The 14,125-nt window shown below is 41.7% G+C and overlaps 1 protein-coding gene and 1 long non-coding RNA gene across 2 annotated transcripts; both read right to left on the bottom strand.

Moving 5' to 3' along the window:
* Positions 1 to 7,267: 7,267 nt before the first annotated feature.
* Positions 7,268 to 8,486, bottom strand: LOC145861768 (uncharacterized). The gene is made up of 3 exons (XR_014381415.1): positions 8,435 to 8,486; positions 7,447 to 7,518; positions 7,268 to 7,330 (listed from the first exon to the last, which is right to left on the bottom strand). It is a non-coding gene; the product is annotated as an uncharacterized LOC145861768 (long non-coding RNA).
* Positions 8,487 to 8,532: 46 nt separating this feature from the next.
* Positions 8,533 to 13,704, bottom strand: LOC106577816 (sialoadhesin). Its single transcript, XM_082964570.1, has 11 exons — positions 13,617 to 13,704; positions 12,784 to 13,032; positions 12,284 to 12,568; positions 11,931 to 12,107; positions 11,487 to 11,759; positions 11,006 to 11,278; positions 10,240 to 10,509; positions 9,820 to 10,065; positions 8,970 to 9,086; positions 8,650 to 8,747; positions 8,533 to 8,541 (listed from the first exon to the last, which is right to left on the bottom strand). The coding sequence occupies exons 1-11, from the start codon at positions 13,702 to 13,704 to the stop codon at positions 8,533 to 8,535; spliced, it is 2,085 nt and encodes a 694-aa protein (XP_082820696.1).
* Positions 13,705 to 14,125: the final 421 nt, after the last annotated feature.

The raw sequence follows: 14,125 nt of genomic DNA, 5'->3' as shown, positions 1-14,125 counted from the left end.
ACTCTGGGAGGAGGACACAATGGAGTTGTCAACCGTGATGGCGAGATCATGGAACGGGCAGTCCTTCCCCGGGAGGAAGAGCAGCTCCGTCTTGCCGAGGTTCAGCTTGAGGTGGTGATCCGTCATCCACACTGATGTCTGCCAGACATGCAGAGATGCGATTCGCCACCTGGTTATCAGAAGGGGGAAATGAGAAGATTAATTGTGTGTCGTCTGTATAGCAATGATAGGAGAGGCCATGTGAGGATTTGACAGAGCCAAGTGACTTGGTGTATAGCGAGAATAGGAGAGGGCCTAGAACAGAGCCCTGGGGGACACCAGTGGTGAGAGCACGTGGTGCGGAGACAGATTCTCGCCACGCCACCTGGTAGGAGCAACCTGTCAGGTAGGACGCAATCCAAGCGTGGGCCGCGCCGGAGATGCCAAACTCGGAGAGGGTGGAGAGGAGAATCTGATGGTTCACAGTATCAAAGGCAGCAGATAGGTCTAAAAGGATGAGAGCAGAGGAGAGAGAGTTAGCTTTAGCAGTGCGGAGAGCCTCCGTGACACAGAGAAGAGCAGTCTCAGTTGAATGACCAGTCTTGAAACCTGACTGATTTGGATCAAGAAGGTCATTCTGAAAGAGATAGCAAGAGAGCTGGCCAAGGACGGCACGTTCAAGAGTTTTGGAGAGAAAAGAAAGAAGGGATACTGGTCTGTAGTTGTGGACATCGGAGGGATCGAGTGTAGGTTTTTTCAGAAGGGGTGCAACTCTCGCTCTCTTGAAGACGGAAGGGACGTAGCCAGCGGTCAAGGATGAGTTGATGAGCGAGGTGAGGTAAGGGAGAAGGTCTCCAGAAATGGTCTGGAGAAGAGAGGAGGGAGGAAAATATAGAGAGGAGGGAGTGAAAGGATGCCAGGTCCGCAGGGAGGTGAGTTTTCCTCCATTTCCGCTCGGCTGCCCACAGCCCTGTTCTGTGAGCTCGCAATGAGTCGTCGAGCCACGGAGCAGGAGGGGAGGACCGAGCCGGCCTGGAGGATAGGGGACATAGAGAGTCAAAGGATGCAGAAAGGGAGGAAAGGAGGGTTGAGGAGGCAGAATCAGGAGATAGGTTGGAGAAGGTTTGAGCAGAGGGAAGAGATGATAGGATGGAAGAGGAGATAGTAGCAGGAGAGAGAGAGCGAAGGTTGCAACGCCGCAATACCATCCGAGTAGGGGCAGAGTGAGAAGTGTTGGATGAGAGCGAGAGGGAAAAGGATACAAGGTAGTGGTCGGAGACTTGGAGGGGAGTTGCAATGAGATTAGTGGAAGAACATCATCTAGTAAAGATGAGGTCAAGCGTATTGCCTGCCTTGTGAGTAGGGGGGGAAGGTGAGAGGGTGAGGTCAAAAGAGGAGAGGAGTGGAAAGAAGGAGGCAGAGAGGAATGAGTCAAAGGTAAACGTGGGGAGGTTAAAATCACCCAGAACTGTGAGAGGTGAGCCATCCTCAGGAAAGGAACTTATCAAGGCGTCAAGCTCATTGATGAACTCTCCAAGGGAACCTGGAGGGCGATGAATGATAAGGATGTTAAGCTTGAAAGGGCTGGTAACTGTGACAGCATGGAATTCAAAGGAGGTGATAGACAGATGGGTCAGGGGAGAAAGAGAGAATGTCCACTTGGGAGAGATGAGGATTCCAGTGCCACCACCACGCTGGCCAGATGCTCTCGGGGTATGCGAGAACACGTGGGTAGACGAGGAGAGAGCAGTAGGAGTAGCAGTGTTATCTGTGGTAATCCATGTTTCCGTCAGCGCCAAGAAGTCGAGGGACTGGAGAGTAGCATAGGCTGAGATGAACTCTGCCTTGTTGGCCGCAGATCGGCAGTTCCAGAGGCTGCCGGAGACCTGGAACAACACGTGGGTCGTGCGCGCTGGGACCACCAGGTTAGAGTGGCAGCGGCCACGCGGTGTGAAGCGTTTGTATGGCCTGTGCAGAGGGGAGAGAACAGGGATAGACAGACACATAGTTGACAGGCTACAGAAGAGGCTACGCTAATGCAAAGGAGATTGGAATGACAAGTGGACTACACGTCTCGAATGTTCAGAAAGTTAAGCTTACGTAGCAAAAATCTTATTGACTAAAATGACTAAAATGATACAGTACTGCTGGCTGGTGAAATAGGCTAGCTAGCAGTGGCTGCGTTGTTGACTTTGAAAGTGTAGCTGGCTAGGTAACCTCGATAGTTTCAGTACTACACCTTTATCATGATACAATGGCAACTATGTAGCTAGCTAACATAACACTAATCAAGACGTTCCTTTGTAATGTATTTAGTTTCTACAATGCTGCTCGTCGGTAATAGTTGGCTAGGTTTGGAAAAATGGCGTCGCGGGGGACGAAAATAGCTGGCTAACTAACCTCGAAAATTACTCTAAAATACAAAATTAACGAAATATGATAAAGACAACTATAGCTGAACTATAACTGATCAACCTAAAATAGTAGTTTGGAGAGTTCTATTGTATTGCATTATACTGTATTGTATTCCATTATATTATCAGGGGTATTAGTTGTGTAGTCAGTGTCAAATGTAATACCTGAAATTTCATTATAGTGTTGCTGTCAACAATGTAGTTTAATTAAACGCTGAAATGTTGTCTTCCTAACACTTTTCCTGTAATGTTGAGGAGCCCAACAACTCTATTAGGCTGAAAGGAGAGCTGAACAAAGTAGGTTGGTTGTATGGAACAGTTGACCATGAGGACAATATCTGTTTACTGTAACAAAGCATTCATTCCATCTGGTGGATAAAATTTTTTAAGTTTAATAAAAAAGCATGATGCAAAGATATTGTAAAAGTACAGATCATTAGAAGCGAACATGTATATGTGACATTCATATAGAAAATATGTTATTCTATCATCTGAATGACAGAAATAATGAATCAATGATAATACATTTCAGTACATTTACAACCCAACAATTCAATACACAATACAAAGCAGATAGAATTACTGTAGCTGTTTATAAGATCTATCATCATTACACCATATCATTTATTTAAGCTGTTACAGTAATACACAATACAAAGCAGATAGAATTACTGTAGCTGTTTATAAGATCTATCATCATTACACCATATCATTTATTTAAGCTTTTACAGTAATACACACGGTTAAATGTAATATATTGGTTGTATTTATCTGGTAAATTAAAATAACATACAAATCCTTAATGTACAAGGTGTTATTGTGTGTGTGTGTGTGTCCCTCACAGAAAAAACACATGAGAATGTAAAGTGAAATCACGTTTTCACATGTGCAGTTTCTGTCATCACATGTTGCTTCATATGTTGTCACATGTTATCACACTAACTTCACATAAGATCACGTTATCACATTAACTTAACATAAGATCACATGTGATCACATTATCCTAACATAAGATCACAAGTGCTTTTGGAATACTGCACATGTTCACTTGTAAAAATGAATGTGTTTTTTCTGTATTTGTGTGTTCGTGGGCATGTGTGTGTGTACGTGCGCGTTTTTATTTGTGTGTGTGTGTGAGCATGCCTGCATGTGTGTGTGCTTGCGTGCGTTGAGCATGCATAACCCATGTTCCCAGATTGATCCTGCTTCTCCTCTGATGGTGTGTCCCTCCATCTCCCTCAAGGACCTGTAACATATCACCACACAAAGTTATTTATCCCTCCATCTCCCTCAAGACCTGTAACATATCACCACACAAAGTTATTTATCCCTCCATCTCCCTCAAGGACCTGTAACATATCACCACACAAAGTTATTTATCCCTCCATCTCCCTCAAGGACCTGTAATATAACACCCCACAAAGTTAATTATCCCTCCATCTCCCTCAAGGACCTGTAACATATCACCACACAAAGTTATTTAGCCCTCCATCTCCCTCAAGGACCTGTAACATATCACCACACAAAGTTATTTATCCCTCCATCTCCCTCAAGGACCTGTAACATATCACCACACAATGTTATTTATCCCTCCATCTCCCTCAAAGACCTGTAACATATCACCACACAATGTTATTTATCCCTCCATCTCCCTCAAGGACCTGTAACATATCACCACACAAAGTTATTTATCCCTCCATCTCCCTCAAGGACCTGTAACATATCACCACACAAAGTTATTTATCCCTCCATCTCCTTCAAGGACCTGTAACATTTCACCACACAAAATTATTTATCCCTCCATCTCCTTCAAGGACCTGTAACATATCACCACACAAAGTTATTTATCCCTCCATCTCCCTCAAAGACCTGTAACATATCACTACACAAAGTTATTTATCCCTCCATCTCCCTCAAAGACCTGTAACATATCACCACACAAAGTTATTTATCCCTCAAGGACCTGTAACATATCACCACACAAAGTTATTTATCCCTCCATCTCCCTCAAGGACCTGTAACATATCACCACACAAAGTTATTTATCCCTCCATCTCCTTCAAAGACCTGTAACATATCACCACACAATGTTATTTATCCCTCCATCTCCCTCAAAGACCTGTAACATATCACCACACAATGTTATTTATCCCTCCATCTCCCTCAAGGACCTGTAACATATCACCACACAAAGTTATTTATCCCTCAAGGACCTGTAACATATCACCACACAAAGTTATTCATCCCTCCATCTCCCTCAAGGACCTGTAACATTTCACCACACACAGTTATTTATCCCTCCATCTCAATCAAGGACCTGTAACATATCACCACACAAAGTTATTTATCCCTCCATCTCCCTCAAGGACCTGTAACATATCACCACACAAAGTTATTTATCCCTCCATCTCTCTCAAGGACCTGTAACATTTCACCACACAAAGTTATTTATCCCTCCATCTCCTTCAAGGACCTGTAACATTTCACCACACAAAGTTATTTATCCCTCCATCTCCTTCAAGGACCTGTAACATATCACCACACAAAGTTATTTATCCCTCCATCTCCCTCAAGGACCTGTAACATATCACCACACAAAGTTATTTATACCTCCATCTCCCTCAAAGACCTGTAACATATCACCACACAAAGTTATTTATCCCTCAAGGACCTGTAACATATCACCACACACTGTTATTTATCCCTCCATCTACCTCAAGGACCTGTAACATATCACCACACAAAGTTATTTATCCCTCCATCTCCCTCAAGGACCTGTAACATATCACCACACAAAGTTATTTATCCCTCCATCTCCCTCAAGGACCTGTAACATTTCACCACACAAAGTTATTTATCCCTCCATCTCCTTCAAGGACCTGTAACATATCACCACACAAAGTTATTTATCCCTCCATCTCCCTTAAGGACCTGTAACATATCACCACACAAAGTTATTTATCCCTCCATCTCCCTCAAAGACCTGTAACATATCACCACACAAAGTTATTTATCCCTCAAGGACCTGTAACATATCACCACACACTGTTATTTATCCCTCCATCTACCTCAAGGACCTGTAACATATCACCACACAAAGTTATTTATCCCTCCATCTCCCTCAAGGACCTGTAACATATCACCACACAAAGTTATTTACCCCTCCATCTCCCTCAAGGACCTGTAACATTTCACCACACAAAGTTATTTATCCCTCCATCTCCTTCAAGGACCTGTAACATATCAACACACAACATGTTTTAGTGCATGCAGTCAAACAAAGTCCTACGAATAAAACAGAGATATACTGTATCTATTGACAGTATATCTCTATGATATGAGCATTAGATCCATATTAGTAATACCCTGATAAACCATGTATTAGAAACATGTTGTTTTACTACATCCTCTGTTGTTCAGCCTATGTTGTATTACTTTCATGTGCAAACTTCAAAGAAAAACATCAGTAATTTAAAGATCCAATGCAGCCATTTTCATCTCAATATCAAATCATTTCTGGGTAACAATTAAGTACCAACCTGTGATTGTTTTCAATTAAAATGGTCAAAAATAAACAAAAAGCTTCTTTGGAAAGGGTCATTTCTCAAGCAAGAATTTTCTAGGACTCTCTGGAAGTGGTCTGAGTGGGGAGGGGAAAACTGAAAATTAGCTGTTATTGGCAGAGCTGTTCGGAACTCTTTCTTATTGGTGTTTAACACATTTTGGACATGGTGATGTCACCATGGAAGGCCAAACCTCCATCCCACCAAAACAGGTGGAAATTTCTATTGGTCTTTTCAAAACAGCTCTTAAACTAAAAGGGCATTATCATAAACTAAATGGGCCTATCGCGTGAACACAGGACTTTTGAGGCACTGGAAGGGATGATGCTACTCGAGACATGAGGAGAACTGAGACGGACATTATAGTTGTTGAATTTACAACTTTTCCATTTGAAGGGATTATGGATTGCATTTAGCAAAGAGACTGTTGTTCAATTTCACTTACCTCTTACAAGTGTACAGAAAGTCTTGTTAAATATCTATAGAATTTACCTGAATTGACCTCTGCTGTGTGGAGAACTTTGTCACGGTAGCTTACCTTGTCAGATCAGGAGCTGTTTTGCTGCTTGCTAGGTCCAACAGTGTCAGTGACTGAGTTTTAAGAGTACACTCTCTGTACCCGGGGTTATATCTTTATTCCTATATTGTAATTGATTGTGTGGTATTTGTGTAACTGCAAATGTTTGAATCAAAATATATTCACGTTAAATTGCATTCTGTGTGTGTTTGTATTTTCAATGAGTCATTAATTTTGTAGTGTCAGAAACATTCTGAAAACAGTAATATAAGCCTTTATGTATCTATTAGTAATATCCATAGCCTCTTGTTTCCTCTAGTGAGTGAATATCATAAAGGTTTATACACTGAGATGTACTTTTCACCATTATTCCCTTGCTGATCTATCCAAGTCTATGGTGAGAGGGTTACTTATAAGTATCAATAGCATCTTACCTGGGGTTGTGTCTGGCTTCAGTTGAGAATAGACTGAATCTGCCTCTGGTGGGGTTGTTGTTTCTGTAGGGAGTGAGGACAAAATACATAGATATTCAATATGGGGTCAGAGGTGTGAGGTTCTGATAGGGGGAATATGGAGGGAGGGATGTCCAGTATTACCTCTCTTCTTCTTGGCTTTGGTCTTCTTTTGGAGGTCAACCTCAGCATAGGTCACATCAACAGGTCCAGCTGCTGCTGACAATGGACATTTCCAGTCAATAAATAAAGAAATTAGCTTATTGCATATTCTGCCTCTTCAAAAAAAATCTCAAATTGTGAATTTATTGACTAACTGCCAACTTGTAGAATGGGTCTTACCTGTGACTTTCCCTGTCTGCACCTCAGAGTTGACTGGACTTTCTTTTGGATCAGCTGGCTTTTCTGAGGAGGAGGAAGATGGGCTGAAGTTTTGTAGATTTGGTTTTATTTTCAAATATGTAAATGTTGCAACTTTCATACACTGCACATTATTAATTGATGTCACAGTTGAAAGTCACCTTTCTTTTTCTTGTCCAACTTTTTGAGTTGAATCTGGGCGTATGTCACATGACTTGGTCCTGCAGCAGCATCTGAAACAGACAGGTAATACACTAATATCTCTACTTAGGACTCTATTCAGTCTGTATTGATGAAGGGTTACAGATTGACTGACAGAAATGTAAAGGTCATTTCTGATTGAGCCGACATATACAGCGTTTACCTTGAATGTCGTCTCCACTAATGTGGGAACATTGCCTTTAAATTTAAATCACACTGAAACGCTGAACTTCCACGATACGGACTGAATACAGCCCTTAGTCTTAGTGTGTTAGTCATATTAAACACATGAAGAACAGTAGCAGTAACTATACTGTATTCATATTAAACACATGAAGAACAGCAGCAGTAACTCTATTCTGTAGTCATATTAAACACATGAAGAACAGCAGCAGTAACTCTATTCTGTAGTCATATTAAACACATGAAGAACAGCAGCAGTAACTCTATTCTGTAGTCATATTAAACACATGAAGAACAGCAGCAGTAACTCTATACTGTTTCCATATTAAACACATGAAGAATAGCAGCAGTAACTCTATTCTGTAGTCATATTAAACACATGAAGAACAGCAGCAGTAACTCTATACTGTATTCATATTAAACACATGAAGAACAGCAGCAGTAACTCTATACTGTATTCATATTAAACACATGAAGAACAGCAGCAGTAACTCTATACTGTATTCATATTAAACACATGAAGAACAGCAGCAGTACTCTATACTGTATTCATATTAAACACGTGAAGAACAGCAGCAGTAACTCTATACTGTATTCATATTAAACACATGAAGAACAGCAGCAGTAACTCTATACTGTATTCATATTAAACACATGAAGAACAGCAGCAGTAACTCTATACTGTATTCATATTAAACACATGAAGAACAGCAGCAGTAACTCTATACTGTATTCATATTAAACGTAACATACACAATACAGTACCATTAACATTGTTGTCTGAGGGATTGATCGTATCATAGATGTGAGCACCACCTGTTGGTCAAAGAAGAGAGAGACAGGTTGGTTAGGTTGGTTATCCCTCAGCTTGTCTAGGGACAGAGAGTACAGTAACATGTTGATAATAAAGTGGATGTTCATGAGTTAGTGTATGAGGTTACATAGAGAGGAGTGGTAGAGGTCTGGGTTGAGAAACTGACCATGCTGCAGAAGTGTATGCCCAGCATCAGGAGCCTGGCCCTGTGTAGATCCTTGGTCCTGTTGGGGGTCCTGGTTGGTGCTCTGGGGCTGGGGGTGCCTAGAGGGAGACATATACTCATGAAGGACTAAGATGATATGTTACTGAATTAACATAGTTGAGAGACAGGTGTACTCACAAGAATATTCTGTTAAAACAGGAACCTGTAATGAGAAATGGATACGATTATATCGGGTCATTGCTGTTTTGAACTATTGTAATTACACATTTTTCTAACTAAACATGAACTAAAACGTTTAATGATTAATAATAAAATCTCACCTTTGGTGTTTTTAAATCTCCACAGCAGGACCAGGAGAATGACCAGTAGAACACCAGCAACAACCAGACCCACAACCACTCCTACTAGGACTGATGTAGAGGATCCAGGAGATACGACTGGAGAGAGAACAGCACAACACCATCAGCCTCTGAACAAAAATATTAACTTGATATGCAACAATTTCAATGTTTTTACTGAGTTACAGTTCATATAAGTACATCAGTCAATTGAAAAATAATATTAGGCTCTAATCTATGGATTTTACTGACTGGGCAGGGGTGCAGCCATGGGTTGGCCTGGGAGGGCATAGGCCCACCTACTGGGGAGCCAGGCCCAGTCAATCAGAATGAGTTTTCCCCCTGAAAAGTGCTTTATTAAATACAGAAATCCCCCCCTCAGATTACCGGATGTGGAGGTCCTGGGCTGGCGTGGTTACACTTGGTCTGTGGTTGTGAGGTAATAATCTGTGTAATAATCATGCTGTTTTATCAGCTTCTTGATAAGCCACACCTGTCAGGTGGATGGATTATCTTGGCAAAGGAGAAATGCTCACTAACAGGGATGTAAACACATTTCTTCACTAAATTTGAGAGAAATAGGCTTTTTGTGCATATGGAACATTTCTGAGATCTTTTATTTCAGCTCATTAAACATGGGACCAACAATTTACATGTTGCGTTTATATTTTAGTCAAATAGGTGTATAGACCAGACTGTATCTTTTGATAATTTAGTTGAGAGGTCATATTTTCTATGGGAATACAAATCCAAACTTATGTTAACATCAACACTAAAATAACTATCACACAGATGATGAAAAGTTAAGTTGAGATCATAATCGTTTTCTCACCTCTCACTGTCATCCAGCTCTCTGGTGATTCTCCCTTGTCAGGGGATTTGCATTTGTAGAATCCTTCATCTGACTTGGATACTGCAGGGATGGTCATCTCTCCTGTGGTCTCATTCTTGATGAGTACTCCATCTTTGTAGAAATCAGCCTTGATGTTTGAGCTGGTTGTCCAGTATTTGCAGGTCAGAGTCACAGAGTCTCCATCAGTCAGGGGATGGACAGGGCTCTCCAGGATCACATCACCTTCTGTTTAACATAATATATAAATAATACTGTAAATCTGCATACTGGAGTCATCACTCTCAAAATATTATGATCTTGTATTTTATAAGAGATGCAATTCAGTTACAGAATTGAACATCATATCATACATTGAAATGTTGTTGTTTTTTGTGTGTGAATGTCGTACAATAGACGTACCATCCACTGTGATGTTGACAGCATTACTGTACTCTCCTGATCCAGACTCACACCAGAACACTCCACTGAACCATGTGTATGTTGACCTGATGGTACATGTGGACCCTGTTATTGATCCCCAGATAGAGACACACCATGACTCTACTCCTCTCTCTGTGTATCTCATAGGTCTCCATCCAGTAGAGTTCCCCTTCTCCTCACAGCTCAGTGAGAGAGACTTTGATCTAAAGTGTTGAGTTGTGTTGGGACTTATTCTGAGAGGCTGCAGATCTGAAACAAAGAGAGACAGAGTCAAACCTTAGTTAAATAATATATATTATACACATGAGGGAGACTTAAATATGTTTTAATACAGTTAGATACCTCCTGACCAGAGAAACTGAGGTTCACTGTAGAGTGTGTCATAGACTGGGTCTCCTCTCCCAGCTCTACACACATATCCTCCTGTGTGACCAGCAGGACTCAGGGTGTAGAAGCTCTCTGTAGTTCCAGTACTACTGTCAGATAGGGTCTCTACAGAGTATGATGAGTCAGATAGAGAGAGTAACCCAGCTCTGTAGGGAACAGTCCTGTACCAGGAGAACCTCCAGCCTGTAGACGTCTTGTCAACTTCACAGCTCAGAGTCTCCAGGGTTCAGCCACTGAGGAGAGACACTCAGGACAGGTTGGGGTTTACCTGTTTTGAAGGAAAGGCAGGTTTCAAAATGTTAATATAAAAAATATTCTAAGTAACCATCATGACTTGTAAATGCTTAAATAGACTTACCAGACACAGTCAGCTGTACAGCATCACTGGTATTGGAGAGCTTGTTTCCCTTTACACCCTCACAGGTATATGAATCACTGTTAGACCTGTAGACAGGACTGATTCTGTACTCAGGCTTTGTGTTAAAGGGGATCACTAACTGACTATTCTTATACCATCTGTAGTTCCAGTCAGGGTCTCCTCCTCCCTGTATGTCACATCTCATAGTGACAGTCTCTCCACTGAATATCTGGGTCCAGTTGGGTTGAAGGGTCAGAACAGCAACAGGTCTCTCTGCACAGACAGAACACAGACAACTAACTGAACAAACAGTTGCACAATTATACATGTATTTATTTATTAATAGTTCTACTCATGAATATAGCTTCAAGTTAGCTACAGTTGTTGGGATACAGTAAGCAGACAAAATATTATACCCTAAATTACCTTTCTATCAATGTAAAATAGCATCTTATTTATCATTACACCGTTTTAGACTCACCAGTAACATGTATCTGGACTGGGTCACTGTACAGGGTGTAGTAGACTGGGTCTCCTCTCCCAGCTCTGCACCAGTACTGTCCTCCATCAGAGACACTGACCCAGCTGAGTGTGTAGGAGTATCCAGAGGTTGTGATTACTGGTGCAGAGTCTGGTCTGTGTCTGTACCAGTAAAACTTCCATCCAGAAGACTCTACAGTACAGCTCAGTGTCACACTGTCTCCTGTGAATACGTCCTCTTTGTCTGAAGTCAGTGTAGTCGACGGCTGATAATCTGTTGGTATTGCAATAGGTTTGAGTGGGAACATCCAGTGTCCTGATACAGTACGACAAGTTAGTGATGGAGCGTCAATAGTGAACTCACCAGTGACTCTGATGGGGAGGAAAGCACTGAGTTGAGACCTCTGAGGCTGACCTGTCCTCCCCCCAACACATCTGTACTGACCAGCCTGGTTAGACAGAGTGGTGATGGTTTGACCAGGCGTACTGGAATTGAGGTTGTTGCCTATAAACCAGCTGTACGTCCAGTCTGTGTACATTGATATGTCACACTGCATGCTGACTGTCTCTCCAGAGTAGAGGAGACCCTGAGGAGAGATACTCACTGAGGCCACAGGCAGAGCTGTAGAAACACAGTTAAATATTAAGACATATATAGTCAGAGAACCAATCTTTCCAGATGATGATCTTACTTCAGTAGGTAATACAGTAACTAAATATTAACACACTGACAATGTCTATTTGATTGACTCAATATAAATAGTGTTTGACACACAAGAGAGACACAAAGTATCTCACCAGTCACAGTGAGGGTAATAACATTACTTGGTTGTGAAGATGTGGGTCTGGATCTTCTCTCTCCCTGACACCAGTAGAGACCCTGGTCAGACTCAGCAGCTCTACTGATGGTGAGGGTGTCTCCTGTTATAGTGTGTCTGACAGACTGGGATACTACATTATCATTCCTGTCTTTGTACCACTGATAGTTCCAGATACTGTCAGACTCTACTGAACACGTCAGAGTAACTGTCTCTCCAGGGAACACAGGGTTTGGCTCTACAGTCAGTGTAGGTTCAGGCAGAGCTGAGTAAATTCAGAGCAGAATATTAAAATATCTGCATATATGCTTGGTGATTGAAAATAATTGACCTGTTGCTGTAAAGTTTTGATAAAATATATTTTCCGTAGGGTGTATGTTGACTCGATTTAGTTATAATTTACAGTATACATGTCTGTATTCAGTAAGATTAACCCACATTGGCTCAGACTTGAGAATGTCCAGATTGAAAATTGCTCACCAGTGACGATGATGGAGAGAGACGAGCTGGGATTTGACCACTGGGGCCGCATTGTCCTTTTCCCCTGACCAGCTTGGTCAGGGACAGAGATGGTGAGGGTTTTACCATGTGTACTGTAACCTGGTTGGTTGTTTATGTACCAGTAGTACATCCAGTCTGTGTAGTCTGGTATGTCACACTGCAGACTGACTGTATCTCCATAGTAGAGGGGACCCTGAGGAGAGACACTCACTGAGGCTCTGGGCAGAGCTGTGGAAACACAAACAAAATATATGCAATATACACTGAGTGTACAAAACATGATGAACTTTCCATGACATAGACTGGCCAGGTAAATCAGGTAAATCCATCCATGTCACCTGTTAAATCCACTTCAATCAGTGTAGATGAAGGGGAGAAGACAAGTTAAAGAAGGATTCTTAATCCTTCAGACAATTGAGACATGGATTGTGTATATGTGACATTCAGAGGGTGAATGGGCAAGACAAAAGATTGCAGTGCCTTTGAACGGGTTATGGTAGTAGGTGCCATGTGCTCCTGGGTTTTTCACACTCAACCGATTCACGTGTGTATCAAGAATGGTCCACCACTCTAATGACATCCAGCCAACTTGACACACCTGGTGGAAGCATTGGAATCAACATGGGACAGCATCCCTGTGGAACGCTTTTGACACCTTGTTAAGTCCATGTCCCGATGAATTGAGACTCTTTCGAGGGCAAAAAGTGGATGGTTGCAACTCAATATTAGGAAGGTGTTCTTAGTGTGTTGTACACTCAGTGTAAATGATTCTAGTTACCCATGGAGATGTTTACATGATTAGTTAGACTTACCAGACACAGTCAGTTGTACAGCATCACTGGTTTCAGAGCGCTTGTTTCCCTTCACACCCTTACAGGTATATGAACTACTGTTAGACATGTAGACAGGACTGATTCTGTACTCTTGGTTTGTATTGGAGTAGACTAACTTCCTGTTATTATACCACTCATACTGCCAGTCAGAATCTCCTCCCCCCTGTATGTCACATCTAATACTGACAGTCTCTCCACTGAATATCTGGGACCAGTTAGGTTGGAGGGTCAGAACAGCTACAAGTCTCTCTGCACAGACAGAACACAGACAACTAACTGAATAAACAGTTGCAAGGAAGGTGTTCTTAATGTTTTGTTCACTCAGTGTATATTGTGCAACTAAATACTTCCAGCTCTTACCACATTCTTTACATTCTCTCTCAGACACAAAAACCCCTGGATAAAAATGTAAATAAAAAAGAGCTTCAGTATAACAATACATCCACTACTTGAATATTGAAAAATGGTAGGCCAACATTTTCAGTGGG

This window comes from Salmo salar, chromosome 18, assembly GCF_965601325.2.
Source record: "Salmo salar chromosome 18, fSalSal1, whole genome shotgun sequence".
NCBI lineage: Eukaryota > Metazoa > Chordata > Actinopteri > Salmoniformes > Salmonidae > Salmo > Salmo salar.
Note: the sequence above shows the minus strand (reverse complement) of the source record. Positions and strands in the feature narration are given on the sequence as shown.

Bases quoted from the DNA above. Each gene is read 5' to 3' on its own strand.
- LOC106577816 (XM_082964570.1), bottom strand. From the start codon at position 13,704: ATGTCTAACAGTAGTTCATATACCTGTAAGGGTGTGAAGGGAAACAAG. The intron at 13,033-13,616 runs GTAAGTCTAACT...GTGTTTCCACAG, and splicing joins TGTACAACTGACTGTGTCTG to CTCTGCCCAGAGCCTCAGTG. The intron at 10,066-10,239 runs GTACGTCTATTG...TATGTTAAACAG, and splicing joins TGTCAACATCACAGTGGATG to AAGGTGATGTGATCCTGGAG.